This window comes from Macrotis lagotis, chromosome 1 (assembly GCF_037893015.1).
Source record: "Macrotis lagotis isolate mMagLag1 chromosome 1, bilby.v1.9.chrom.fasta, whole genome shotgun sequence".
NCBI lineage: Eukaryota > Metazoa > Chordata > Mammalia > Peramelemorphia > Peramelidae > Macrotis > Macrotis lagotis.
In genome coordinates this window covers 478833908-478861414 of record NC_133658.1, presented here as the reverse complement: position 1 = coordinate 478861414, position 27507 = coordinate 478833908, and the positions used below count along the sequence as shown (strand labels likewise).

General features: G+C 35.8%; 1 protein-coding gene across 8 annotated transcripts in view; it reads left to right on the top strand.

The window, feature by feature from the left end:
- The window catches only part of LOC141506690 (cohesin subunit SA-2-like), a 116169-nt gene that overhangs the window by 80356 nt on the left and 8306 nt on the right, over positions 1–27507 (top strand). For 7 of the 8 annotated variants that reach the window (XM_074213681.1, XM_074213680.1, XM_074213682.1 and 4 more), the window contains 3 exons: positions 12853–13052; positions 23621–23780; positions 24181–24253. In XM_074213681.1, the coding sequence (XP_074069782.1) occupies positions 12853–13052; positions 23621–23780; positions 24181–24253 (433 nt within the window). Of the gene's footprint in view, positions 1–12852; positions 13053–23620; positions 23781–24180; positions 24254–27507 lie in introns of those variants that run through there. The other variant, XR_012473963.1, reaches the window with a different exon arrangement.

Here is a 27507-nt window from a genome sequence, read left to right as displayed (position 1 = left end):
GATTTGAACATGTTGAGTTTCAGATGCCACTTGGACCTCCATTTTGAAATGTCTCATATATCTCCACTTACAAATGTCTCACTTTGAAATGTTCATAGGGAGTTGGAGTGGCCAGACTAAAAATTCTTTAGAAAGACTAAAAATTTATCATGACCTATGACATTTGTATGTAGGTTTGAATCAAAAAAAATTAATTCAATAATACACTGTTTGTTGAATTAGAAAACACACATTTACTAGGATAGAACTTATTTGACAAAAAATGCTGTGGAAATTGCAAAGCAGTCTGGTGCTAATTTGGTTTAGATTAACATTTTATTCCATATTCCACAATAAATTCCAAGTGGATCATACCATTAAAAAGATTGTATGCCATCACAACTGAAAAAAGTAAAATGTAGAGGAAGTGGTTTTGTTGTGGTAAAGAGATAAGAGAAGTATTGTTACCTTGATACATGGAAGCTATCAAGATACCTAAGTGGAGAATGTGGGTTCTGTAGAATTGAAAAAAATCTAACAATCCTTCTTGGGGCAACTAGGTGGCACAATGGATGGAACACCGGCCCTGGAATCAGGAGGATTTGAGTTCAGATCAAGTCTCAGACACTTAATTGCCTTAGCTGTGTGACCTTGAGTAAGTCACTCTTAACCCCACTGTCTTAAATAAATAAAAAATATTATATGATAATCTATGGGGCAGCAAGGCAGTATAGTGAATAGAACACCAGCCCTGGAGTCAGGAGTACCTGAATTCAAATGCAGCCTCAGACACTTAATAATTACCTAGCTGTGTAACCTTGGGCAAGACACTTAACCCCATTGCCTTGCAAAAACTAAAAAATAAAAAAAATTGTAATCCTTATTAAATGTAGTGAGGAACTAGTATCCTTAGCTTATTATAGATTGCATCTGGAATCAGATCTGGTTCTCCCTCTTTGCTGTATTTCCCAAAACCTCCCAAGGGTCAGTTTCCCATTCTTTGAATCTCCTTTGAGCTGCCTTCTCATCTAGGAACTAGAATCCATGTGTGACCCAGGCAGCCTTATATTATAAGTGAAAAGTAAGACAGAAGGTTAGTTGGATCCAAGTCTGGGTTTCACTCTTGCCCAGTTGAACATGGTTGAGTATAGTTTCCTGAGAAAATGGATCTTAGTCTCCATAGAAACCCCTAGACAATTTTCTACCTCCATGAAGACCCCAAACGACTTTCAATCCCTATGGAAATCATAATACCTTGTTTCCTATAACACATAACCTATAAAGAATGTTCCCCAACTACCCTGCTGGAGTCTATTCTGACCCAGTCTCCTGTTCCTTCAATAAACAACTTTACATTTGCCTCCATTCAGATTGCTGTCTTTATACCATGGATCCAAATTTTGACCTTTCAGACAGAGTCAAAGATAATATGAAAATTTTACCATCACTGTTTTAGTGATGCAGTGATGGTGCTCCTGAGAGAAAAAAAAAACTGGGAAAAAGATTTAGAAAGACTGCATTTCATTTTGGACGTGTTGAGTTTGTAGGTCTAATGGATATTTCTTATAAGCAGTTGGAGATATGGATCTGAAGCTAAGAGAGGAAAGAGATAGACAGACTGTGTGTGTGTGTGTGTGTGTGTGTGTGTGTGTGTGTGTGTGTGTGTGTATTTTTTGAAGTCATCTGTATAAGGGCTTGGTAGTTAAAGTCAAGAGAATGAATGAAATTTCTAACAACCTTGGGCTAAAAATCTCAAGATAAAGAAACTGCAAAGTGAAGGAGACAAAGGAGCATGACAATTATAAAAAGAGAAGCAAGAGAGGATAGAATCTGAGAAACTAAGGGAAGAGATTATAGTCAAGACGGAAAACAATATTCAACTTAACAGCTAATATTTAAATAGCACTTTAAGATTTATAAAGCACTTTACATATATCTTATTTGTTTCCAACTCCTGCTGGAGAGATTGAAAATGAAGGGATTACTGGAGCAAAATTCTATAGGAGGCAAGAAGGGTGGGAATGATATTAAGGAACAAATAAAAGGTTTGGCATTAATGAGTCCTAGAAAAGTCTCCTTTTTTCACTTGAGTGAAATCCAGTGATGATGCTACAAAGAATTTTTGAGATTTTTTTTGTATGTGTGTGTATGTATGTGTGTGTGTATATATATATATACACACATATATATTATAAAGCAGATGTTCTTAACTTAGGGAGAATGAATTTTAATATTTTGGTAACTTTCAACAAAATTGGTTTTCATTGTAATATATTTTATGCATTTTACAAAACCTTATTCTGAGATGAAGTCCATAGACTTCAGCAGATTGCTAAATAGATCCATTAACCAAGAGACATTAAGAATTTATGCTTTAGAGGTAATACTGGTTTAGATTTGTTTATATGGTCTCCTCCAACAAAAGAATAATATGCCCTTTGGTTGAAATATACTGCCTTTTGTTTTAAATAGATTGATTATGTATTTTAGGAGAGCAGGAGTAAAACATGAATTGAGCCAATACCAATTATAACTTGTGGGACCTTATTCTCCTTTTTCTACTATATATGACTAGTTGTGCCAGATGAACAGTATGAATTAGGTGTTATAAATAAATGGAATCATTTCCTGTGGATCTAACAGTGGGCTTTTTATTTTGGTTACAGGGCAGTATTGTAGTCTTGTGCAGGATTAGGAGATAGTGCCTAGATGAATGGTTTTTCTTATCTCTTCTTCCTTCCTTTCTAGGTACATGTACTTTTAGAACTGTTTTGTTTTTTGGTAAATAAATATTGATGAAATGATTTCATGATGTGTTACATATTTTTATAACTTTAGAATGCCAAGTTAATATTTCAGGATTTGATTTAATTTATTTCCAGTGACTCCTTATATTATGTCTTTTATTTAGGTTTTTGAGAGGGAATTTAGCCCTTTTGAGGTGGGGAATTGGAATCAAACTATCCCAATTCTGTTCATCTATTTTTTTCGTACCTACTCTGTTCAGAAGTCGAACACTTTGGGGAATAATCAGAAGTAGAAACCGTTATGTATAAATGCTCTCAAGTAATTGATATTTTTTAGGAATAGAAGACAAGCATATGAAATGATTAAAGTATTGAACAGAAAAGTTCAATCCTACCTTTTAAATTAGTGGTGTTATAAATTTACAGGAGGAAGAGAATGAGAGGGATCATTTTGGATTTGAAGATTTGGAGAAAATTTTAAGGGACTTGAACTGGGCAGAGTTGGGATTTGAATAGCTGAAAGGAGGGCATTATTATTAGAATATGCACAGAGAAGAGAGTGAGCATGATATGTTTGGGGAAAATTGATAGGCTGGAGATTTTGGAAAATAAAAATGTAAAAATAGGGCTGAGCAAGATTATTGTGGTGAGTGAATTGTCCATCTTATGACAGTAAGGAATGCAATATGGCACAGAAAGTAGAAAATCAGTGGATTTGGAATTAGAATCTGAGTTGAAATTCTGACTAAGTTTAACTGTGTATATAACTTGGAGCAAATCATGTAATCTCCTTGACCTTAGTCTCTTCATCTTTAAATTGAGGAGGGACTAGATGACCTCTCAACTCCCTTTCAGCTTTACATCTGATGAATTGACTTGTCTGAGGTCACATACATAATAAGCAATAGAAATAGAATTTGAGCTTCGTATCCAGTGCTATTTCCAGTGCACCATATTGACGTTTTTTTTAAACCAGCATTTCACTGGATGCTTTGGCTAGCCCATTTTCATCAGCAATACTAATGATATTATGGTTCATTTTACCAAAATGCATTTGTTCAAAGCATTTCATTTTTCATTCTTGTTTAGTATGGAAACAAATTAAAAAATATGGTGACCTTGTTCTTAACTTCACAGTCAGCTTATTAACCAAAGCCCAGTATTTTTGACTTTTAGTCCTGTCTTGTTCTTCCTTGGGAATCTTAACGGTACATATGACTCCAGCTGTTTGTATTTTACCCACCTGTAGAGTCAACAAATGGCAGCTAAAAATAGAGATCCCAGAATATTGAGCAAAGCTGTACTATCCCCTTAAGTTCAAGAAGTATTTCCAAATAATCATTTGTTGAAAGAGTTCTTTCTATTTTGGGCATCTTTAATACCTTGCAGAGCTGTTTGGATATTAAATTTCCTCATAGGCATATATTTATAGGTCTACTTTCATAAATTTTAGTAAGAAAGTTTTCAAATCAGTCTAAAGTTTTAAAAATAAGTATCGAGTTTTGTCTCTTTTTGAAAATGTAGCTCCAAAAAAATAAAATTAAATTAAATAAAAAATAAAATGTAGCTCCAACTTTCTGTGAATAATCTGAAGAGGAGTTGGAGGCAATATGCCTCCATGTGGAAAATTCATTTGAGTGTCAAGAGACTCAACAGACCTTGGACAAAACACAATGCTCTTCCCTTAAGGAGGCAGGAGCCTTTTAGGGAGACAAAACAACATAGATAAGTTTAAATACACATTATTTCATGATAAATTTATTAGCTAATACAAAATAAAATACATTGTGGCAAATTCAGGGAAACGTTGACAGGATCAATATTTGAATAGGTTACGGAATAGATATGAGAGAGGAAAGACAAGTTAATAAGCCTCTATTAAGCACCTGTTATGTGTCAAGTACTGTACTAAACTATGAAAAGAACAGCAAAAAAGAAAAATCCTTGCCCTCAAAGAATTCTCAGTCTTTTGGAAAGGCAGCAGTCAGAAAAAATGTAATTCCTTGTTCCAGGACTAGTGGGGAAGCCAGTGTCTCTGGATTATACAGGTAAGTGGAGGGGAATGAGATGTAAAAGATGTAAGAAGACTAGAAAGTAGAAAGGGGCTAGGTTAAGGACAATAAAAGCCAAACAAAACATTTTATATTTGATTGTGTATGTGGAGAGCCTCTGGAATTTGCTGAATACAGTTTACATTGTGTCAGACTTGCTCTTTAGGAAGCTCACTTTGATAGCTGATTGGAGGAAGGACTGGAGAGGGAAAGACTTGAGACAGGAGACCATTCAGATGACCGCTGTAACAGTCCTGGTGTGAGGTGATGATGGCTTGTACCAGAGTGAGGGCAGTAACAGAACAGAGATAGATGTATAGGTGCAAATACAAGAAATGCCATGAAGATAGAATTGATAGAACTTGACAAGAGATTGGATCTGAATGATTGGGAAAGAGTGAAGAATACCATCTAGGTTGCAAGTTTGGGTGATTAAGAAGATGGTGGTATCTTTTAGAATAAAAGGGAAGCTAGGAAAAGAGGAAGGTTTGGAAAAGAAAGATAATGCATTCAGCTTAGACGTTTAAGATGTCTAATGAAAAAAGCGTTCAAGATATCCAGTAGACAATTGAACTCTTAGCCATCAGGAGTGTGTGAACCCAGGAAAAAAGAACTAGAAGTCTTGGCAGGAAGATGGCTGGAGAAAGAATCTTTTGCTTAAAAAAATAACATGTCTCTTATTTTACTAAGAATATTAAGACTTTTCTTGGTGAGCTCCTGTTTCCCCCCCCCATAATTTTCCCTCCTTGACATTATCTATCATTGTCATCCTTCTGTCTCCCCTAATGAGGTGACTCATCTCCTAGTCAAGACTAGCCCTAGTTATTTTATCCTGTATATAGCTTCTTTGAATTGTTTGTTGTTTCCCTCTTCCCTTTGGATTGTGAACTCCTTGAGGCAAGAGCAGTCTTTTGCCACTCTTTGTATCTAGTGTTTAGCACAGTGTAGGTCACTTGGAAGGTGCTTAATAAATGCTTATTGACTAATTAATTGAAGTTACTTTCTTCAGAGTTAGCACTAATCCCTTATTTTTCTTAGTGTTTATCATATTTGACTTACCTAATGTACTTAAAAATTTTTTAAATTTAAGTATCCCAAAGATGAACAGAGAGGATTGAATGTTAAATGATGAATCTTCATTTCATATTGCTTATTTTTAAAAATAATATATTCCACACATTACTTTCAAAACTTTCCTGTTTAGCTGTGTTTCCTTCAGAACTTTAAGTTGTTTTCAATATAGTTTTTTAAAATGTGTTTGAAGGGGGCAGCTAGATGGTGCAGTGGATAGAGCACTGGCCCTGGAGTCAGGAAGACCTGTTTTCAAATGCTGCCTCAGACACTTAATAATTACCTTACTCCATTGCCTTGCAAAAAAATAAATGAAAAAAAAGTGTTTGAATATACTTCTTGGAGAAGGAAAGGACATTATTGTTATGAACTCACCCTCACCTCGTAAATCTCAATCAAAAATTCTTGTAATAAAGCAAACAAGCAAAGCAAATCTACACAATGACCATGTCAAAAAAAATGTACCTTTCTGGACTTTTGAGTCCCATCCTTTCATTGTTATGATTCATTTATATGATTAGGTAGGTTATTATATAGATAACATATATCATGATAAATCTTCCAGAAACCTGATTCCATTGTTCAAAGTTCTTAAAATTTTCAAACTTATTTTCTTTACAATGTTATTGTCCTCATATGAATTATTCTTCTGATTCTGTTTACCTCACACTACATCAATTCATGTTACCCAAGATTCTCTACAGTGTTTTCTTTTGTTATTTTTAAAAATACCATAAGAGTCCACTATCACATTCATATGTAATGAAGTTTGTTTGGCCATTTCCCCAATTGATATATACCCCCTTAGAATTCCCAACTCTTGAATCCTTTTTTAAGAACAGGAAGTTGTTATTCTTTTAATTGCTTTTTGTTGGACATTAGCCTCCCTCACCCCAAGTTGATACATAACATCAAACTCAATAGGAAAACCTGCAGGGATTGGGGTGGGGTGGGGATGGAGATTAAGAGGGAGCATATTTAGATACTCCTTTGGAAAAATCCATTTTTACCTTTAAGTCGTTGCTTATACTTGTTATGAAATTAAACATTTACTACTCTTTCTCCAGCTTTAATCAGTAAATTGAGACTTTGATCCAGGGCCAGATTCAACCTTCATTGCACTTTTGAGTGGAATAGTTAAGTCCTTTTTGAACTCTCCTTGAGTTCCTTGAGATTCCAAATGGTGATTCTTTTGCTGTCTCCAGGGCTCTGAGATGTCCCCACCCAAGTTGTGTTCTAACTAGTCACTGCCACGCCTGCACTCTAGACTTTTTAAGGACTAAGCTATTGATTTACAGCCATTGTGGGCTGTTCTTGAGGCTATTGCTTTGAATGCCTCTGGTCCTTTTCTAATTTCACTGGGTTGTTTACTAGTTTGTTTTTGCCTAGGCTAGCATCTGTTTTGTAGGCAGCTTCCATTCTATTGCCTGTGGGTTACTGCTTCTCTTTTTGTACAGATTTATACAGTAGGAACCAATATTTAATGTATTTCTTGATTACTAATGAATCTGGTGAGAATGTCAGACTTTTGCTGAAGTAAGTATTTAAAAACCGATTAATCTGCCTTCTCACCAGCCATTTTGCAGAAGTATACAGCATTTGACTCTGTTGAGCACCTCTTCTTGGATTGTCTAGCATTTCATGATACTGCTCTTTTTATTAACCTTATACTTTCTGTCTTTTTTTCTGAGCAGTTAGAGAAGTAGGAGGAAAAAAAACAGATTGTTTGTTGAAGTATGAAGTCAAGGGAAAAGAAACTGATCCTAGGAGAACAAAGATGGTCAGCAGTCATAAGTTATAGAAAAGCCAAGGAAGAGGAGTAATAATAAAAGAATATTAGATTTGGCAATTACTGTAAAGCAAAGGTGTCAAATATGTGACTTCTTCCACAAACCCAGGCAGCCTAAAGCACATTAAAATGTAATTGGAAAAATAAAAATACAGTAAAACATCTATAATGTTAATATGTAGTTTTCTAAGTATGTGCAGGCATCCTTATATACTGTTTCAGGGCTCCCATTTCTGTTTGAATTTGACACCCACTGCTCTAGAAGGTTGTTGATGTTTAAATTTGCAGTTTCAATAAAGTAGTGGGAGTGGAATCCAAGGGGTTAAAGGAGGAATGAAAAAGTGGTTAGAGAGAAGCTTTATTGATGTTCATTGGGTATAACATTCAATGTGATCTTCATATTTCCTTTATCTCTCTCTCTCTCTCTGAGCTAGTTCTTTTACCTGCTATTTTCCCTTACATGTTACTATTGAGGGCACTGCTATCATCCCAGTGCTTCTAGCTTATAACTTAGGTGTCATCCTTAATTACTTACCATTATCATTCCCCTTCCCTCATAGCACTCTTGCCATTGCTTGTCAATTTTGTATTTGTAACTAACTTTGTAACTTTGCTTTTTCACCCCCATCCTCTTTCTCTACTACTGGTACTTCACTGGTGCCCTCATCTCTGCACATATGGATTATTATAATAACTTGCTGGCTGGTTTGCTTGGCTAAAAGTCTTTCTCCATTACAGGCCATCTCACCTCAGCTAAATTTCCTCAATTTTCCTAGAATACAATTTGGAGACAATAAGAATCAGTATACTCTTGCAAGAATACAACAGTCCTAAAAATCCTTAGTATAGATTCACAAGAAGAACAGCTGGTACACACCTCCAAAAGAAGATTGTTAAATAAATTGTTAAATAAATAAATTTCTAATGAAATTCCTGCCAGCAGACAACAAGCTACAAGTGTCCCTCTAAACAGTCCTACTGAAGACTTTAGTTATTAAATTTGTTAATGAATAAAATGTTATTGGACATTCTGCATAGGTTATAGCCCTTCTATCCTGCTCATTATTGGTATCTTGGACTGAGCAGTTGGGGACTTTTAACGGTCCATTTTCTTCCCAATTCCCTTTCTTTGAAAGTAAGACCTTAAAAGCAGGCAATTCAGCATCACATCACACACACACAGATTTTGATGAGTTGCAGTGGGGTATGAGATTCTTACCTTTCATAGGATTATGGACTACAAAGACTTGAAATATATGGTTTCATTTAAAGCCAGTAAAGTTTCAATCACTGTTTAATATAGTTTTAAAGATTTCCAGTCTTGTAAAGTCAGGTTTTTTTTTTCTGGTTAAAAATGGAAACATTTAGATTATTGCCAAATTAATGACATAGGAAACCCCATATATATGTTGTCTTTACACTTAAAAAATGGCTAAGTGAAGATAAGAACTGTTTCTCAAACATTTATAATTGGATTATTTTTGTATTTGAGCAGAATAAAGCTGTGCCAATTAAAAACTTGGAACTTGGCATTTCCACTGGGGCCTCCGTCCTTCTGGGCTATTCCTGCTACTTTTGGTTCAATTTACCTTATAAAAGAGGAGCCACAGTATAAAGCTTGTCACCCCCTCCCCATTCTCATCCCTATTAAACCCTAATGGTTCCTTTTTACTTCCAAAATCAAATTTAAAAAGCCCTTTAGCATTTAAAGCCATTGTTCCAGTCTTGTTATACCTTACACCCCACAACATACTGTTCTATCCAGTGACAGTGGGCTCCTTTGCTATTCTTTGACTAAGACATTTTCTAGCTCAGGGCCTTTTTCCTGGCTCTTTCATATGCCTAGCACTTTCTTCTTACTTATCTCTGCCTCTTGACTTTTCTAGCATCTTTCAAGTTCCAACTAAAATTTCCCTTTCTAGTTCTTCACTTTGTTGATTATTTCCTGTTTGTCTTGTGTATAGCTATTTGCATGTTTTATCCTTTATTAGATTATGAGCCCCTTAAGGGTAGAGACTGTACCCTGCCTATAATAGGCACTTAGTGGTGATGTTAGTCCTTCATTATCAGAGAAGACCATGACACCAGGAAGGTGATGCCATGATAAGAACATGAACTTAATTTGAGTGAGGGAGTGCCATGCCAAGTCATCAACCTCACTTTCTCCTCTGGAGCCATCTGGGTCCAGTGGCCAGATATGAATCAGGATGACCAGAGAATGACCCTGAATGTGAAGCAATCAGGGTTAAGTGACTTGCCCAAGATCACATAGCTAGTAAGTGTCAAGTGTCTGAGGCTGGATTTGAACTCCTGTTCTGACTCCAAGACTATCCACTTCACCACCTAGCTGCCCTAGGCATTAGTAAATGATTATTGACTAACTAATTAGGACTGGTCACTTGTCTACTACTTCTGATGATGCATAGATAACCTTGATATGATGAAAAGAGCCAAGCCAGGGGTAAGAGAGAAGTTAATAGTACATGAATGAGAGGGGATGCCTTTTAGAACTATTTCTTGAGCTCTGAGGCTGTAAGATCCAAGGTGTCAAGCAGAAATCTTATTGAGTATTACGATTGATGTGGGAAGGATTGAAAGGTTGATAGTGAGAAGATTTATGTAATGGAGAAGCAAGGCTAAAGAAATGAATATTAGATGACCTCAGTATTCTAAATGAAGTAGTCAGCTGTTAAGTATGGAAGGCAAGGATGGACTCACCCTTAGTGAGTGTTGAGAGAAGAAAATATTGGAACTGTTACTAAAGGTGAAAGAGGGAAAATTATTTGATCTGTGATCATGGTATTGAAGTGTTAGAGATAATAGAAGCCATGTAGGGACTGCTTTTGTGACATGGGATTTATTGGAGTCTTCCTTCCTTTTACTCTTTAAGATATCCTCCCTACTCTTCAGTGTTCCCACCCCATGCAAATTTTAATAGGATACTCCCTTTGCTTTGTAATTACTTCCCTTCCACCAATAGTCTTAATTATTTGTCCCGAGCTCTAAAAGATTAAGTGATAAGCTTAATGTCATCCTGTCACTGTGTGACAGAGACAGGATTTAACTCAGATCTTCCAGACTTTGAGATAAAAACTATGGGAGACCAAGCCAGAATTGGGGACAGAGAATAAAATAGGAATAGTTCAAGAGACCATTTTAACTCTTCAACCACCATAAAGCTGAAGATTACATTTAATATGAATGAGTAAGAGGATAGGAAGTCATGTTGATAAAGTGACCTTATTACTTCTGAACAATTTAAAATTCCATCATCTCTAGAGTCTGTAAGTTGTCTGTGGGTTGAAGTTTATCTTAGAAATGGAGTATTAAAAGATAATAAGAACTAAGATTTGACCATAATTAGGGTGTGCTTGAAGTAGGGTGGAAAAGGGGGTCATTGAAATTGAGCAATTTAAAGAACTGAGAGGTCACATTGCTAGAGAGAGCTTCAATGTTAGTGCTGGAGCATCTGAGGATGATGATAGAGTGAGGTAGAATGATATGCAGGTATTAAGCTCCTTTAAAAAGATGGGTGAAAGTTCAGTAAAAGGCAGAAACAAGGGTGAGTAATAAGTGGAACAAACAAATTTGAATAGACTTCAAAAGAGGAAAAGTCATTAAGAAATAGTATATACAAAAGATTCCCCATATTTTGGTCTTATTACTATTCTCTTTATTCAATCACAAATTCTGATAAGGACTTGACAAATTATTTGAGTGCACCTTGAAAGATGAAAAGTCATTGAAGGATGATGATAGACAATAGTCTAGAAACAACAGTAGATTTGTCCACTTCTAAGGAATGTCCTGATGGAGGAGAACTACCAAGAATAATCAAAGAAATGTAAGAACTGGTTTGTGACCTGTGGTCTGGTAGAATCTTAATTTAATCCTTATAGATCCTCTCTTCCTTCTAATTTTTTTTATTTTACCCTAGTGTCTATTATATGTGGAAGAGGAAGAGGGGAAATCCTTCCTGGATTTACTCTATTCTCTTAATTGCTAATGACTGAAGAGGGAAAAGTAAAGAAATTGAAAATAACCTCAAGTCATCATTTTATTAGCTGTTCAGGGGTTCTAATTAGCTGTAAGAACATCAAACAAAAAATCACTTCTAAGTAAAGAATTACACATCCAGAACAGAATTCAATATCTTTGCCCCAAACCTGCCCCCCCGAACTCTATTTCTGTTGAGAGCACAAACTTCTTTGCACCTGCCAAATAAATTTGCAGCTTCAGATTCATTCCTTGTTTCTCACTTTCCTTCATCTCAAATATCCAATTAGTTGCCAAATCTTGTTGATTCTGCCTTTACTGCTCTTTTTTTTTATCCATAGTTTTCTCTCCACACATGACAACCACTCCAGTTCAGGTATGTGATAAGTATTGATGACCTCATCTTCTATTGCCTGGACTATTATAGTAGTCCTCAGCCTCTCTGCCTTTTCTATTTTGCTACTCACTTAGCTGACAATTATTTTTCTAAAGCTCAATTTTGCCCATAGTAGTACCCTGCTTAGTGAACTCCAGTGCCTCTCTCTTCTCTAGGGTCATATATGCATTTAAAGCCCTCCAGAATCTGGCTCCAATCAGATTTCAGTTTTCCAGTTTGTAACAGATCATTTCCTTTAAATACTCTGATCCTTCCATATTTGCCTTCTTGGCTGTTTGTCTTCATCTGCTAAAAACTATGCCTTTGCATAGGCTCTCCTTCCTTTTTACCAGTGCCCCTTAGAATCTGTTATTTTCCTTTAAAATTCAGTTCAAACTCGACCTCTTAGATGAAACCTTTCCTTATTTTCCTACAGTGTATAAGACTTTCCCCAAAAAGATTATCTTATTTTATTTTGTATATACTTATCTTTACATTTGTTATGTCTTTCTCTCTCTCTCTCTCTCTCTCTCTCTCTCTCTCTCTCTCTCTCTCTCTCTCTCTCTCTCTCACTCTCTAGACTGTAAGCTCCATTAGGCAGGGATTGTTTCATCTTTATCTTTATCCTCAGAACAGTACATGGCAAAAAGTAGCCATTTAGTAAATGCTTGTTGGTTGATTAACTGTACCTCTTTTGACTTCAATTTCTCAATCATAAAACCAAACAGAAGATATCTCCAGTTCCTTCTAGCTTTAACATTTTATGATCTAGTGAACATTTCTGGTTATTGACAAGTGAGTATGTGGGCTTCTTGTTTCATTTTCATTTTCTCTTGCCTGCAGATATTACTACCTGCAGGAATTTGTTACAGACCACATGTTGTTGACTTGTAAAGGGGAAAAATGGCATCCATTGTACTGTTATCGCAGCTCTCTGATAGGAACTGATGATGATGCAGAAAGCACAATAGCAAGTAGTTTTAGAGAATGGCCTCCAGCTGACAGATCAAAAGTCTTTGCCACGAAGAGAAAATTTTCTGATGGTACGTATGGCACCTGTCTTTGTCATTTTCATGTTACTCATGACTTCAGGCAGCTTAGTTGAGTGTTTTAGAACTTTCTGAATGAATGATCCTGATCATGATCTTAAAATTGAACTGATAAACCTTCAGTCTTGTCTTCATTATTTAACAGCACGAGATGAAAAAACATTTTGGTATTTTCGGGTTTTTATTTATATTTATTTTGACACAAAATGTACTAATCAGCAACTCAAACACTCGTACAAAGTATATTCCCTGAAAAAATAATCAGTTATTAACCAAAAAAAGAGAGAAATGTTTGAAAGCATAATATATTGCTGTCATTGACAATATTTGACCAGAATTTTGCTTCTCCATATCAACTTCCTTTATATTACCATAGTATTTTATATATTTATAAAGTTATTTTTGACTCTGCTTTCTTCATTTTGTGTCATTTCATGCAAGTCTTCTGAGGTTTTTCTGATGTGACTTTGAGCAAATATGACTGCCTCAGTTTCCTCATCTGTAAAATGAGCACCTCCCTTCCAGGATTCTTGTAAGAATCAAATGTGATAATATTTGTAAAATTCTTACTTAGCAAACAATGTCTGGCACAAAGTAGGAATTAGGTAAATATATGCTGCTATTATTGTCATAGTGTTGACCAGTCATTTTCTGATCCTTAGTTTTTTATTACTAACAACACTGCTCTCTAAACAATTTTTAAAGATAGATCTTTTTTTACATGGATAATTTATTATATCCCAATGCTTTGAGGTATAGAGTAATTTGTTCCTTGAAAATTGCTTTTCTTGTTTGTGCCTGTTTCAGCCTCCTTGGAATAAAGTCAAAGGTTATGGACATTTCCATTTGTTTTTTACATACTTCACCCATTGTTTTCCAGAATGATTCAACGAATTTGCAGCTCCACAAGTAATGAATTTTACTGTGCTGGTCTTTTCACAATCCTTCCAACATTGAGTTATTCCATCATTTACATCCTTTTTTTAGGTTCACACTAAATCTATTGGTCTTTTCTTCTCTTTTTAGTATAAACCAGAAATAAAAAAAAATTTCTTTTAAGTATTCTTTAGTTATATCATGTAAATTTTGGAACCCTTTACATCGTTATCCTTTTATTTATTGTTTCTGATTCTTAATGGTTAGTTATTTCTTGTCTATGATTTATTCCTTAATTCATTCTTTTCTAAAAATAATTTTTATTGATTTCTTTTGTTTTTACATTACCACAATTTTGCTCAATATCCTTTTTTTATTCCCCCCTCCTAGAAAGTCATTGTCTTTAACAAATAATTTTTCTTTTAAAGAAAATTAGGAAGAAGAGAAAAAAAAAATCAGCCAAACCATCAGTTCATTGGTTTAAAAAACCTGGAAATATATGCTGTGTTTAATATCTGAATTTTCCACTTCTGCAAGGGAGAACCCTTATTCATTCTTTAGGATATCATTATTTAATAATTGCTTAAGGCAATATTGTTTGTATTTTCACCTATTGATTATCATTTTTGTGTCTTATTGTTGTACTTGATGTATGTAATTGATATATTTTATATCTTCAGTGAATTTTCTTTTAGATTTTTAATGATTCCTTTTTAAGAAAAGTTCAGAATTTACCTATTTTTTTTTCATATTCTGAAACATTGTCTTTAAAGATGTAAATATTTTTTACTCTTCATAATTTTAGTGACTGGGGTCCAATTAAATTTCCTTTGTTTTTACCATGAAATGGCTAATGGGTTTTTTCTTTTTTGATGGTCAAAACTGAATTTACTAAAAATATTCATTTTTCTATTTATAACATTTATTCCCTAGCATATGATTATGTTTTGGTGCCATGTAATGCTGAAAAATATATTTATGAGTTCTCTTTAATAATTATTAAAAGTCTTGGGGGCAGCTAGGTGTTGCAGTAGATAGAGCACTGGCTCTGAAGTCAGGAGTACTTGAGTTCAAATCCGGCCTCAGACACTTAATAATTACCTAGCTGTGTGGCCTTGGGCAAGCCACTTAACCCCATTGCCTTGAAAAAAACTAAAAGAAAAAATAATAATAATAATTATTATTATTATTAAAAGTCTCATCAGTGTTTCAAACACATTTTGTTTAGATCTCTAATGTTTGTCTTATTTTTATCATTCATTTTTTAGATTTCTCCAGCTCTGAAAGAGGCATGTTAAATTTGCAAAAGATTGTTTTATTTAAGTACTGAGATAGTATCATTTAGTATACACATTCTATTAGTTCTTTCTCTGGATGCAAATAGTATCTTCCTTCATATGTTGTTCATTTACATATCTGTAATGGTTCTTTTGATTCTGCTCATTTCACTCTTCATTATTTCATGCAAGTCTTTGTTTTTCTAAGATCATTGAGCTCATCATTTCTTATAGCACAGTTATAGTATTCCATCACAATTATATACCACAACCTGTTCAGCCATTCCTCAATTGATGTGTATTTGTACAATTTCCAGTTGTTTGCTACCACAAAGAGAGGTGCTACATTTTAGAACATACATTTTCCTTTTTTCTCTAATGGGATTTGAAAATAGACCTAATAGTGGTACTGCTAGGTCAAAGATCTTTTTGATCTCCTTGTCCAGATCTTTTCCCATCTTCCATGTAAAGTGAACTTTGTAAAGACTAAGTCTGGATGTATCACTACTTCTCTCCCTCTTCTCCATCCATTCATCCTCTCTCATCCTATTTCAGTTTTGGGACACAGTTTCAAATTGTTTTCTCAAATAACAGTACTAATACCCTAGGACCTCCCAAATCAAATATAAAATCTCCTGTAACTTTTAAAGTCCATTATAACCTGGTTCCTTCTTACTTTTCCAGTCTTCTTACACATTATTCTCCTCCATACATTGTACTCTGCGATCTAGTATCACTGGCCTAGTTGCTATTTCTCACACTGGAAAGCTATTAGTCTTCTAATTTTATCCATTTTTCCAGACTATGTCTTATGGGAATATTTTCTTTCCTTGTTTCCACTTTACAGTTTCCCTGGCTTCCTTTAAGTTTCAGCTAAAATTATACTTCCTTCAAGGAGCCTTTCCTAGTTCCCATTTACCCTATATTATTTTGTTTGTACATGTTTGTTGGCTTATTCCCCTTACTTTTGAATTTTGAATTCCCTGAGGACAGGAATTATTTTTGCCCTTTTTAGTATCCCCAAAGCACTTCTAAAAATTCTTGATGTCTTGCTATCTTATTCTGACTATTTTTTCACTCTTTTTTGATGGCATGTAGGTTGAAGCCATTTTTCATGCTATTTCTCAGTAAGTTATCAGTCTCTTCATGTCTCCTTGAAGTATTCTTTACTTAAACTTTGAACTCTGAATCTTAGCAGTCACACATCAACCCTGGTTCCTCTCTGATCTTGCCCTTTTAATTTATTGATATTTATTGTACTTGCTAGTATCTCTGGGCAATTTTATTTCCTAAAATATTGTATTTTTTTCATCATTCTACATTAGATTTCCTTCAGCATTTTTTTCTGGGAGACTAGTGATTCTCTTGGAGCCCTGTTTTTCCCTCTCATTTGGTTTGTATTGTATTCTTAAAATATTGCCGTCATTTGATATTGCCCTGATAATTTTTGTAGCATTTAAAAATCTTTTTTAGTTGTTTCTTCCATATTTTTTAACAGTGTCTGTGTTAAAAGTTTTTCAGCTTCTGTTATTAATTTTTTAATTTTTATTAAGTTTTCAAGCTGTTGTTGAGTTCTTGTGACCAACTGATTTTTATGGGGTATTATAATTATTTCAGAATTAGTTTTTCCTAGAGATTTTTTTCCTCGACATTCTTATAATACATAATATTTTTTATTGAATTAGGACCTTTTTTTGTATTTTTTGGCAGCTTGTTTTCTTTGATTCTCTGCAGTTTGTCTATCTGCAGTTTCTTATAGGATTTCTTTCATTTCCCCTCTTTTAAGTTGTTATCAGTCTCTGGTATTTGGCATAATTTTTAGCTAATAAGAAGAGGTGAAGGATACCTTGAATTGTTACATCTTTTCACTCACATCTTCTGCTAAAAGCAGCATTGCAATAAGAAAAATGTCTAGAGTGTACTAAGTCCCGGTTTTAGTCTTTCCACTGGTCTTGGGCAAGTCACTTATCCTAAATTACCTTCATAAGAACATAGATCTAGAATTAGAAATGACCTCCATCACCATCTAGACCAACTTCCTTATTTTACATAGACCCAGGAAGACTGTGGCTAAGGTCATAGACTTCTGTGTCCATAGACAGTCCCCACTCTAGCATATTGTAAAAATGAGGGGATGGACTAGATGATCTCTGAGTCAGTGATCCTAAGTACTTGGGTATTTTATTCCAACCATGTAATTTCTTTTTTTTTTAACCTACATAAAATAGAAAATGAATAGAGGGAGTAAAGGTAATTAGAACTATTGAAATTTTTAAACTATATACAGTTACTATTTTGATCCTTTTTTCCCAATAAAACAAAATGAAAGTTTTGTTAATATTGTTTACTGACCTTGGTTCTTCGTACTTAAATATATATTATTCATATAGCTGAGAGTAAGGTTTGGATGTAATTTTAATTTTGTAAATTTAAATTTATTTTTTATACATAACTAGTTTGATGTGTGCCCCCCAGCAACCCTTTGTGTTGGACATATTTGAAAATATTCGGAATGAGAACATGTGAGGCATTTTGCAGGGTTCAAAATCCTGGTGGTATGATATGAATGGAAAGAGTATTGGATGTCTAAAATTTAGAAATTGAAGACCTGACTTTTTCTTTTTTTATATATATTTATTTTTTTAATTCTCATTTTGTACAAATGTTTTTTTACATTAATAAAATATTCTTGTTTACAAGTAAACAAAATACCCCTCCCCCCCATGAATATAGATAGACTTGCTTGGGCGAAAAAAGTAAAGGGGAGAGAAAAAAATTAAAATAAAAAAAATAATAGTAATAATTGTAGGTATGGCCAGGTGGCACAATGGACGAAGCACCAGCCCTGGAGCCATGAGCACCCGAGCCCACATCCAGCCTCTTAAACCCAACAGTCACCCAGCCGTGTGACATGCAAGCCACCCTATCCCCACTGCCCTGCAAAAACCAAAAAGAAGAAAGAAAAAGACCCAAAATAAAATAAAATAGTAATAATAGTAGGGGTGGCTGGGTGGCAGACAGAGCACTGGCCCTTGATCCAGGAGCACCTGGGTCCAAATCCGGCCGCAGACACCCAAAGATCACCCTGCTATGTGGCCCCAGGCAGGCCACCCAGCCCCACTTGCCCTGCACCCTCCCCCAAATAATAACAACAAAAAATGTGCTTCAGTCTTTGTTCCAACACCAACAACTCTGTCATGGGTGGATCACAGTCTTTATGATAAGTCCATCACAAGAGTTACTTCCATATTTTTCCAACATTGCCATTGCTGATCGCAACTCCCTCCTTTCTTATTTTTCCACTACCATGTACTATATTTTCTCTCTCCTTTCACTCTGACTCTGCTGTAGGGTAGCTGAGTGGCCCAGCAGACAGATCCCTGGTCCTGGGGCCAAGAAGCCCTGAGCCCCCATAACACCCCTTAGGCCCAGAATCCACCTGGCCCTATGGTCCTGGGCAGGCCTTCCAATCCCAGCCCCTTGCAAGAAATAAAAAAGAAAATGTGTTATATCTGACCACTCTCCCCCCATGGTCCATCCTCTCCTCCTTTATTCACATCCCCACCCCTTCCCCCTGCTCCCCCCTCCTTCTTACTCCAGATGTCTATACCCCATTGAGTATATATGCTGTTTCCTCTCCTAGCCATCTCTGATGAGAGCAAAGGTTCCCTCATTCCCCCTTGCCTCCCCCCTTCCATATCATTGCAATAGCTCATTATAATAAAAAAAAATCTTATTATGTGAAATATCTTGGCCTATCCCCCCTCTCCTTTTTCTTTCTCCCATTCCATTTCCCTTTTTTTCTATTGACTCCATTTTTACACCATATTTTATCTTCAAATTCAGCTTTCTCCTGTGCTTCAACTATAAAAGCTCCCTTTACCTGCTCTATTAACTGAGAAGGTTCATATGAGTATTATCAGTGTCATTTTTTTGCAGGAATACATGCAGTTCATCCTCATTAAGTCCCTCATATTTCCCCCCTCTCCTCCAATCCACATGCTTCACCTGAGTCCTGTATCTGAAGATCAAACCTTCTGTTCAGCTCTGGCCATTCCAAAAGGAACATTTGAAATTCCCCTGGTTCATTGAAAGTCCATCTTTTTCCCTGGAAGAGGACATTCAGCCTTGCTGGGTAGTTCATTCTTGGCTGCATTCTAAGCTCTTTTGCCTTCCGGTATATTGTATTCCAAGCCCTACGAGCTTCCAGTGCAGTTGCTGCTAAGTCCTGTGTGATCCTGACTGCAGCTCCACGATATTTGAACTCTGTCCTTCTGGCTGCTTGTAATATTTTCTCTTTGACTTGGGAGTTCTGGAACTTGGCTATAATATTCCTAGGGGTTGGTTTTTTGGGATCTCTTTCTCGGGGGGATCAGTGGATTCTCTCCATTTCTATTTTGCCTTCTGCTTCTAGAATATCAGGGCAATTTTCCTGTAGTAATTCTTTGAAAATGATGTCAAGGCTCTTTTCCTGATCATGACTTTCAGGTATTCCAATAATTTTTAAATTATCTTTCCTAAGTCTGTTTTCTACATCAGTTGTTTTTGCAATGAGATATTTCACATTTTCTTCTAATTCTTCATTTTTTTTGTTTTGAAGTATTGATTCCTGATTTCTGGTAAATTCATCAATCTCCCTGAATTCTATTCTTTGTCTGAAGGATTTGTTCTCCTCAGAGAGTTTTCTTATCTCTTTTTCCATCTGGCCAATTTTGCTTTTTAAAGCATCCTTCTCCTCAATAACTTTTTGAACTGTTTTATCCATTTGACCTAAGCTAGTTTTTAGCATGCTATTTTCTTCAGCATTTTTTTGGATTTCCTTGACTAGGCTGCTGACTTCATTTTCATGTTTTTCCTGCATCTCTCTCCTTTCTTTTCCCAGTTTTTCTTCCAACTCCCTCATTTGATTTTCAAAGTCTTTCTTGAGCTCTGTCATAGCCTGAGCCCAATTTCTGTTTTTCTTGGAGTGTTTAGATGCAGGAGCTTGTGCTTCCTGATCTTCAGACTGAGTGCTTTGATCCTTCTTGGGCTCATTTGCAAAATATTTCTCAATAGTCTTCCTTTTGTTTCTCTGCTGCTCATTTTCCCAGCCTGGGCCTGGTTTTGGGGTGCTTCCTGAGCTTTTGGGACACTCCCACTAGGGTCTCAGTGTGTGAGGCTCTGTCCTCTCTCCTGGTCTGTGAATGACCATAAGCGCCCCCCTCTGCCAAGGGGCTGAGGTGGGGGGGGGGCCTAGACTGTGATCAGGATCTGAATGTGGTCAGAGCCCCAGAGTCCTGTTCCAGGGGCAGAGGACAGAGCTCTGCAGTCTCTCTCTCTTCACTCCCCTCCCTCAGCTCAATGGGCTCATGCCCTGGAGGCTCCTGCTTTCTGGCTCCGCCTGCTTCTGTTTCCTGCTCTGGGCTGCAGAAAGACCAAGCTGCTCAACTGTGTGCCCCAAGCGGCTGGGCTCCACGTGCTGGCTCTGGCAGAGGTCCCCCGCTGTTCCCCCACTTTGTGCCCGGTACTCCCCGGGGTGCAGCTCAGGAGACTCCCCCGCTGCTGTGAGCTGTGACTCCCAGCGCCCTGGGGCTGCCTCCAGGAGGCTGAAGTTCTTTGTCTCTGGTGGGCCACCTCTCTGGCGGGCCACCCCTCCGACCCTGGGGAGCAGAGCCTTTCTGCTCTTTTCCAGGTTACCTTGAGTAGGAGAACTGCCTCACTTGGTCCCTTTGTGGGTTCTGTCTCTCGAAAATTTAGTTAGAGTCCTTAGCTTATGAGTTTTATCAGGGAGCACCTAAGACTGGATCCCTTCTTGTTGCCATCTTGGCTCTGCCCCCCCTGACTTTTTCATTTAACTAATTGTGTTAACTTTGGGGTAAGTCTTTTGAGTTTCATTTTTCTTACCTATGATATAGGTTCATTAATACTAGTATTGACTACTTCATAGGTATATTATGTGGATTAAGTTACCTAGTTGCAGAAGCATTGTTTTAATTATAAAGTACTATAACAGATTATGGCAGCAAAAGATATCATAATCATTAATATTCAGTTCCCAGGTTTCTAAGTCATTCAAGTCAGATTAGTATTTAAAGAAATCCTTTAGTGTTTTTTGCATGCAGTCTTCCAAAGATCTTTCTGGAAAACCACAGCTTCTGTAGAAGTTATATCCATTGATTCTTTAATCAGTGGGTGTGCAATCATTATGGCTACTACTTCCACTAGTATTGTTACCTATCCATGCCTTCTTATCCTTTGTGACTCCTCCACATCCTGTAAATTCTCCAAAGGATTCTATTCAATGTTCTGGTAACTATCTTTTAGTTCTACTGACATTGTGTAAATATCCGTACATGTGCTTTCCATTGATTACCCTTTACTCTCACTATATGCTTGGCTCACCTTCTTTTCTGGTTATATAGCTTTGAGGTATACTTTGTCTTGCAATATTCTTCTTTGGTAATATATTGCATATTATTTGTATGCCATTCTTTTTTTGGTGTAATTTTATTTTTTCAATTACTGTATAAATTCTTCTTGTAGTTCTGTTTATTTTATTCTGTATCATTTCATTTAAGTTTTTCTGGTTTTCTCTGAAACTATTCTCTTCATTTATTTTAGTTGAGTACTTTTACATTATGTTCATATACCATAATTTGTTTAGCCATTCTCCAGTTCATGTACTTTCCCTTGGTCTCCACTTCTTTGCCACCACAAAGAATATTGCTATAAGTATTTTTGTACATATAGATTCTCTTTTTTTTGGAATTTTTGTGGATAGATCTAGTAATGCTATATTGCTGGGTCAAAAGATATTGCACAAGTTTGGGGACACTTCAAATTGTTTTCTCAAATAACAGTACTAAAGTTTAACCAATAATACATGAATGCTACCATTATCATGTAACTCATCCAACATATTTTTGTCCTTTGATTATCAATTTTTCCACCTCAGAGTTGTTTTAACTTGCATTTTCCTAGTTAATAGTGATTTGAGAGACCTTAACATTAATTCTTCAGGGACAGATATTCCAAGAATTGCAATCATATAGCACCCATGGAAGAGTGTTGCTGGATTTCTTCAAAGTAGTAACTTTGATGACTGGTTCATTATTAATATTCACCAAAGCATTAAATAGGGAACTTTATATTCCAAAAAACTACCTGCTACCATCACGTAGGATTTCCAATATGGATGCTCCTTCAGATGTTGTACATGACATTTTGCTGATTGCATGAAACCCTGAAATGTATATAACCATCTAAATAAGCTCCATAACCACTCAGAAGAATTTGGCCTATCTACATAGAAAAAATAAAGAGGATGAAGACTGTCTGCTCCCCAGACAAGTATGCAGTTGGATAAGCAACATATAAATCTGGTTCATAATTACAAATATTTTTTATTCTTAATGGTCAACTTAAAATTTAATACGTATACAATAGGCTAGATTTCTTTTTTTAGAATAACTCACTGTCCTTGATAACCCCAAACTACCAGGAACAAATACCCATTTTATAAAACTCAGATTATTTTATAGAGCTAAAAAGAAAACAAAATAGCTATGTTATTCTCAAGCTTATCCACAAGATACTTGTACTGTTATTTGCTTGCACTTTTTATCTACAAGCATGACCAAGCTACATCAGAGGGTGAGAAGGAAATATTGCATGATATCCTATCAGATGTTCTGGTTCTCTGCAGCATCTTTAAACTTAACACTTAAGACCTCAGATTTAATGTCATTTATATATTAACCCAAAATTAGACCTCAGTTAAGAATTTTTTTTTTTTGCAAGGCAATGGGGTTAAGTAACTTGCCCACAGTCACACAGGTAATTACTAAGTGTGAGGCTGGATTTGAACTCAGATCCTCCTGACTGGTGCTCTGTTCACTGTGCCACCCAGCTGCTCCCATTTTAATTATCTTTAAAAGAAAAGTGAGTTTTTGCATATTATTCCTATCACATCTGTCAATTTTCTTAGCATGCCAAGTCTTTTGGCATATTAAATTGTCTACTTTGTCTGGGGAAAGTTTTCTTTCCTAAAATTAAAAGGCCCAGCATTGTTGTGATGCACCTTCCTTACTTAATTTAGATCTTTATTAAGTCATAGGGAGATTAGGCATAATTCTGTTATAACAGGATTTTGTATCAGTTTCCTTTGTCTCCAGTTTACTTTGGAGACTCCTTTTTACTTGGTACATCATAATGAAAGATGTAGTGATGAAGTTTAGGAGCCTCAGGGCAAAGGTCTAATGGCATATCCAGTGGAAAAGCCAGGACTTTTTGTGTTTTAACTATGTTGAGCCAAAGTGCCTTACCACATAGCTAGGAAATTATATACTATAATCATTTCCAATTTTGTTGGCTTTGGATGGCCTATTTCTACCTTTGAAAATTGCCCTTTTTTCCCTACTTGTTTTATAGAGAGCATTGTGGATATTTCACTTCCTGGGAGCTCACGTCAGACAATGGATTTACAGTCAGATTCACATCTCTCCTATTTCTCATGGAAAAGTAAAACAGTGACATCAGAAGAAAACACTCTGGATGAGCTGGACCCTGCAGTGCAAGATACATCATCAAGGTAAATGGGGAAATTTCTACCAAATGACTTTACTCTAACCATGTGGAGTTGGATCTTTTGTGTATCTGTAGAAAATGTGCTGAATCATTGTGCCCTAGCCTAGCTTCTGAATGGAATATGTCCTGGATAAATCCTATTGAAATTATTTTTTAGTTTTTAGAAAATAATCTTACTGACCTTAGGGAGAATTTTATATTATCATGTTGTTGGCCACCAGGAAAGTATATCTTTGTTACATAATGGTAAAATATCTTATCATTTATATTGGTGGGAAGGGCAACAAAGTAAAAGAATCTTCTCTCAAGAATCCAAGGTTTGTATTTTTTCAGTCTGTTAGCAAGGAAGGGGGATGCCCTAGATAGAGGTCATGGTCTGAGACAAAAGTGTTGCATTTTTGCAGGATGGGAGACTCGCCTGAAAGCCTGTCTGAAGAACAAACAGAGGATGATATCGATGTGGTTGAAACAGATGAGGTAATTCATTAGGTTGTGAGCTTTTGTAAAGCCTGACCAGATTCTTTGAGTGTTTGAGAAGTTTGTGGGGCTTAGAGCTGTTGCTTCATACTTTTTCATTCTCTGCCTTACCTGCCAAGTGCCACATTTCCAGCAGGCTCTCCTATCCTGTCAAAGTCACAATAGATCAATAAAAATTTTAGGCTTAATTTGTCTTTCATGGATTTGGCATCTTTACTCCTAATTCTCATATACTTCTTTTGCTAAGTCATTGATTGTAGACGTTTCATAGGAGGGATTACTAAAAAGAAGAGGGAATTATGCATGGATGAATACTGTAGGAGAAGAAGAGACAGCTCTATTTAACAGGGAATCACAACATTTCAGCTTCACAAAAATCTTCTGTCTTGTAGATGTGTAGACTTATTATTTGCCAATATTTACAGTAAACTAAACAATATTCATAGAGACAGCTTGGTAACAGTGATAGAATACTGGGCTTGGAGTCAGGAAGAACAGAATTGAAATTAATTAACTAGTTGTATGACTGACTAAATCATGTTGACCTCTTTTTGCCTCAGTTCCCACCTCTATGAAATTGGGATAATTACAGCATCTAGCCTCCAAGGTTTTTTTTTTTTGGTGAAGTCTTTACATTGCCAGCACTTCACTTTAACACGTTATGTCCCATAGATGTTCAATGAGTGCTTGATTGAATTGAAAACGAATCAGTGTCATGTCTATCTCCATGACAAGAATGTGAATTAAGTGCTAGATAATTTTGGGTTTTTTTTTTTTTGATTAGGTGAACTTCTATTAGAAATGCTAATTATATCAATCTTTAATACAGTTCCTATTTTTTCAGATTTGAAAGTATGCAAACAGGTTAGGCTACAGCAGCTATAACTGCATGAAATATTTCTCATCTTTTTTTTGTTTTGTTTTTTTGCAAGGCAAATGGGGTTAAGTGGCTTGCCCAAGGCCACACAGCTAGGTAATTATTAAGTATCTGAGACTGGATTTGAACCCAGGTACTCCTGACTCCAAGGCCGGTGCTTTATGCACTATGCCACCTAGCCGCCCCTTAATCTTTTTTTTCTAATTTCATGTTTAATTTGACCTTTGATGATCCATGAATGAATCAATTATCTGATTGTTTATAGACAGGTGATTCTGAAATAATGAGTAAATTCAAGAAATGGTTCATTTCCTTTCTCAAGATGTTAAATGTTTCTCACATTCAGTACCATCTGTGACCCTCTTGAAATAATTTATATTTATATGGTTCTCTAAAATTCACATATTGCTCTTCTTAGAACAGCCTCTGAGATAGGTACTTTAGGGATTGTGATTCCCATTTTATTGACAAGGAAATAAAGCTCTAATTGGTTAGTGATTTTTTCATGATCAAACAGTTGTTAAGTGTATGAGATTTGAATTTAAACCTTCTGATTCCAAATCCAACCCTTTGTATACATTTACCTGCTGCTTCTTCAGATGTTCATTACATAAGTCACCATACTTGACTAAATACATCTGGAAGAATCTGTGCTATTCATGACATATCTCAGTAATTGAGTCTAAATACTTTTATAATAAATTTTTCACTGCTAAAGACAAATAGTGACTACATTTGGATAATATCAATTCCATATATGCCTTTAGAGGAGTTAGAAATAACACTAAAGAGAAGCACGACAACAAAAGCAATTGGATTTGAGGAAGTGTTCACAGAGTATATCAGTGTTGAAGACTGGAAGAGATGTGGGGAAAATTATTTTGGATTTTAACCCACTCCCTTCTCTTGCTTCCCTCCCTTAAACAAAAGACATGAGAAAGCATCAGTAAGTCACTAATCAATATGCCTATTTTTTTCTGTGTGTGTGTTGTGTGTATAAAATATTTTAAGGGATCTATATTTAACCTTAGAATATCTTTGATGAGAATATTAGAGAAGAGACACAAGGCTTTGTCTAACATTAATGATTGATCATCTCTTTAGCAGCACAAAATTTACCTGCTTATTGTTGGTTATTAAAAAACTGATTTGGTAGAACAAAATGTGGCCTTGAAGACTCTTCCAGTGTGTCTTCCATCCAGAGATTAAAGTTATTGAAGATTCTCTGAAAGTTAGAGATGTTCTGACTATTGGTTAAATGCTAAGTACTGAGGATAACAGGCAAAAATGATTTGGCCTCTGCCCTCAACAAGCCTATATTCTGAGTAAGATGTGTGTATATATAGAAAATAAACTCAAGGATTTTTTAGGAGGTGTGAGAAGTGAAGGGGACTATGAAACTAGGAATTCTCTGAAATAGGGGTGAAGTTGGAGTTTATTCATGACACTAGGGGAAGCCAACAAACTTTACTGCAGAGATGGACGATTGAAGGTCATATTTGACCAACAATAGAGAGCATAAATTATTATAAATTTTAAAAGCTAGCTAAGTTCCAAAGGGCTTTAAATGTCCAACAGAGGAGTTTGTTTTTTAATCTAGAGGCAACAGGGAGCCTTATGAATGTCACTTTGAATAGAGAATTAAGTCAGAGAAAATGATGAGGAGGCTAAGATAATTAATAAAAGTGCATGGGAATGATAAGACCCTGAATTAGGATGGTGGTTGTGTGAGTGGAGAGAAGAGGATTTATAAGAGATGTAGATGACTTGGCATCTTATTAGATACATAGGGGGAGAGTGGTTGCAAATCTGAATGGATGATGGTGCCTTTGACAGACATCATCATGTTTGGATGAGGGGTAGAGTTTTGTTTTGGACTTGATGAATTTGAGGTGCTGACATGTAAGAAATATATGCTCATGAAAGGAATTCACCATTCTGGAAGATCAACAAAGGAATCAAACTGAAGAATGATTCTCCAAGGCAGGTGTTAAGCTGGAATCCATAAGCTTAAAAAAAAAAAGGCAATTGAATTATGTAATTCAGTCATTCATTTATGAATTGTTTTGTAATCCTGTTTTTTACATAATTAAAAGTATTCTAAAAAGGGGTACAGAGGTTTTGCTACTGCTAAAGCAGTTTATGATTTTTTTTTTTTAAAAAAGGGGGAAATCCCTTGCCCTATGGGTAGTGAGATCATTTTCTCTGTTGAACCAAGTTTCAGAACTTTGTTCATCAGGATGTGTCTTGGACATCTGAGTGGATTGCTTTAAAGAAACTGCAAAGTTCTTTTAATGATCTTAAACCTGTCCTAGAAACAAATATTAATCTTTTGGAGACTGTTATTAAACCTGCAATTTGTTTGATGGAGAGTCAA